General features: G+C 37.5%; 1 protein-coding gene across 2 annotated transcripts in view; it reads right to left on the reverse strand.

Annotated features, from left to right (window-relative positions):
• Positions 1-276: 276 nt before the first annotated feature.
• The window catches only part of LOC117179806 (keratin-associated protein 16-1-like), a 6,295-nt gene continuing 4,939 nt past the window's right edge, over positions 277-1,632 (reverse strand). For both annotated transcript variants that reach the window (XM_033371926.1, XM_033371925.1), the window contains exon 3: positions 277-1,001. In XM_033371926.1, the coding sequence (XP_033227817.1) occupies positions 360-1,001 (642 nt within the window). In that variant the 3' untranslated portion in view covers positions 277-359. The remainder of the gene's footprint in view (positions 1,002-1,632) is intronic.

Below are 1,632 nucleotides of genomic sequence, written 5' to 3' on the forward strand. Positions count from 1 at the left end.
CAGTAGAGGGGGAAGAGGTCCCAGGTAATCCTCGGCAAATTGATGATCGTCCTCTCACTAATTTTGCTGCAGTTGGCTTATGCCCTTCTCCTCAAATCCCAAATCTCCCTCACTTCTTCTACTTTCACTCCCATAATGTCCCCTACTTTCATGCCCCTCACTTTCCCCCTTGGAAAAAAAAGTATGACGGACGAACTATTACTCATATTTTACAATGTTCTTCTTCTGAAATTAAATAGTAGACAAATTTAAGTGTATTAACTATTTTTTTTTATTATTATAGACGTACATTCTATATACAAATTTTTATATGGGTAGGACATTTTTATATTTAATAAAAGTTTAAACAGTGTTTTGAACTAACAGACTGGGCAAGGAGAAGGAGGAAAAGGCATTGCGCAGCATGGAATACAAGGGACGAGTGGAGGTGGGCATGGAGGCGGACATGGGGGTGGACAACCAGAGGGTTGGGGTGGTTTTTGACAACATGGTGGCGGTGGGCACGGATTACGTTGTGGCGGTGGGCAAGGATTATAACATGGTGGCGGTGGGCAAGGATTACGTGGTGGCGGTGGGCAAGGATTGCAACATGGCGGTGGTGGGTAAGGATTACGTGGTTGGGATGGTGGGCAAGAATTGTGTGGTGCGGGTGGGTAAGGATTGCAACATAGTGGTGGTGGACATGGTTCTGGAGAACATGGTCGAGGCGGTGGACATGCAGATCCACACTTGAGTCGACAATAAGCAGCCAGAGCGGCTTCCCTTGATTTGTCTGCACAGTAGAATTTCCTTAAGGCCACTTCAGCATCTCCGAGGTCCGTCAGCTTCAACAAAGCTGATCTTCCTGGTCCACAAACTGGATATAATTTTGTCATGCACTCTGGACGGCCCATGCAATCTATCATCATACATCTGTCTTGTAAGCCATTCCTTTTTGTGCATTCACACTTCCACATTAAACTGCTTCTTATTTCGAAACTCTTGCAGGCCTTCACTGGACTCTGTTGAGAAAGAAATATTACTTTAATATGGAATGGGCTTGTTGCATATTTAAAAAAATTTCAATTATTAATTAAAAGAAGACTAAAAAAAGTATCTAATTTCGAAAGGAAAGTTTTTTCAAATAAGTTTGAATATTTTTTTAATGTTTGAAAAGTATGTTTTTTGAATTCCTGCGGGAAAATCTGATTGATTGGGCGGATAGCCGGAAGTAATCTATTATTGTGCTTCTTATTGTTAACGTGTTTTAAAAGTATGAATTTTGTTTCAGGTTTTATATTTTAAGCAAAATTGTACTTTTTAGTGGAATTTGGTTACTGGCTGCTGATTTTCGATAGTTTTAAGTTTTAAATATCTCTTTTAGAAATCGAAATTTTATTTTTCGTCAGCTGTCTGTTAGATACTTCATATTTTTATATATTTTATATATTATTATATTTTATATTTTTTACCCCAAAAATGAAATATTATTTAAAAAATTAAGTGCATTAAGCTTTTCAGAATTTGATGCAGTATTTAAAAAATGTATTATCATTTTGGGGATCCAAAAACAAACTATAACGGAGATAAATTAGTTGGTCTATGCTTAGAAAGGGGTCTGTTTATTACAAATACTTGGTTTAGGCATAAAAT

Source organism: Belonocnema kinseyi, chromosome 9 (genome assembly GCF_010883055.1).
Source record: "Belonocnema kinseyi isolate 2016_QV_RU_SX_M_011 chromosome 9, B_treatae_v1, whole genome shotgun sequence".
Taxonomy (NCBI): domain Eukaryota; kingdom Metazoa; phylum Arthropoda; class Insecta; order Hymenoptera; family Cynipidae; genus Belonocnema; species Belonocnema kinseyi.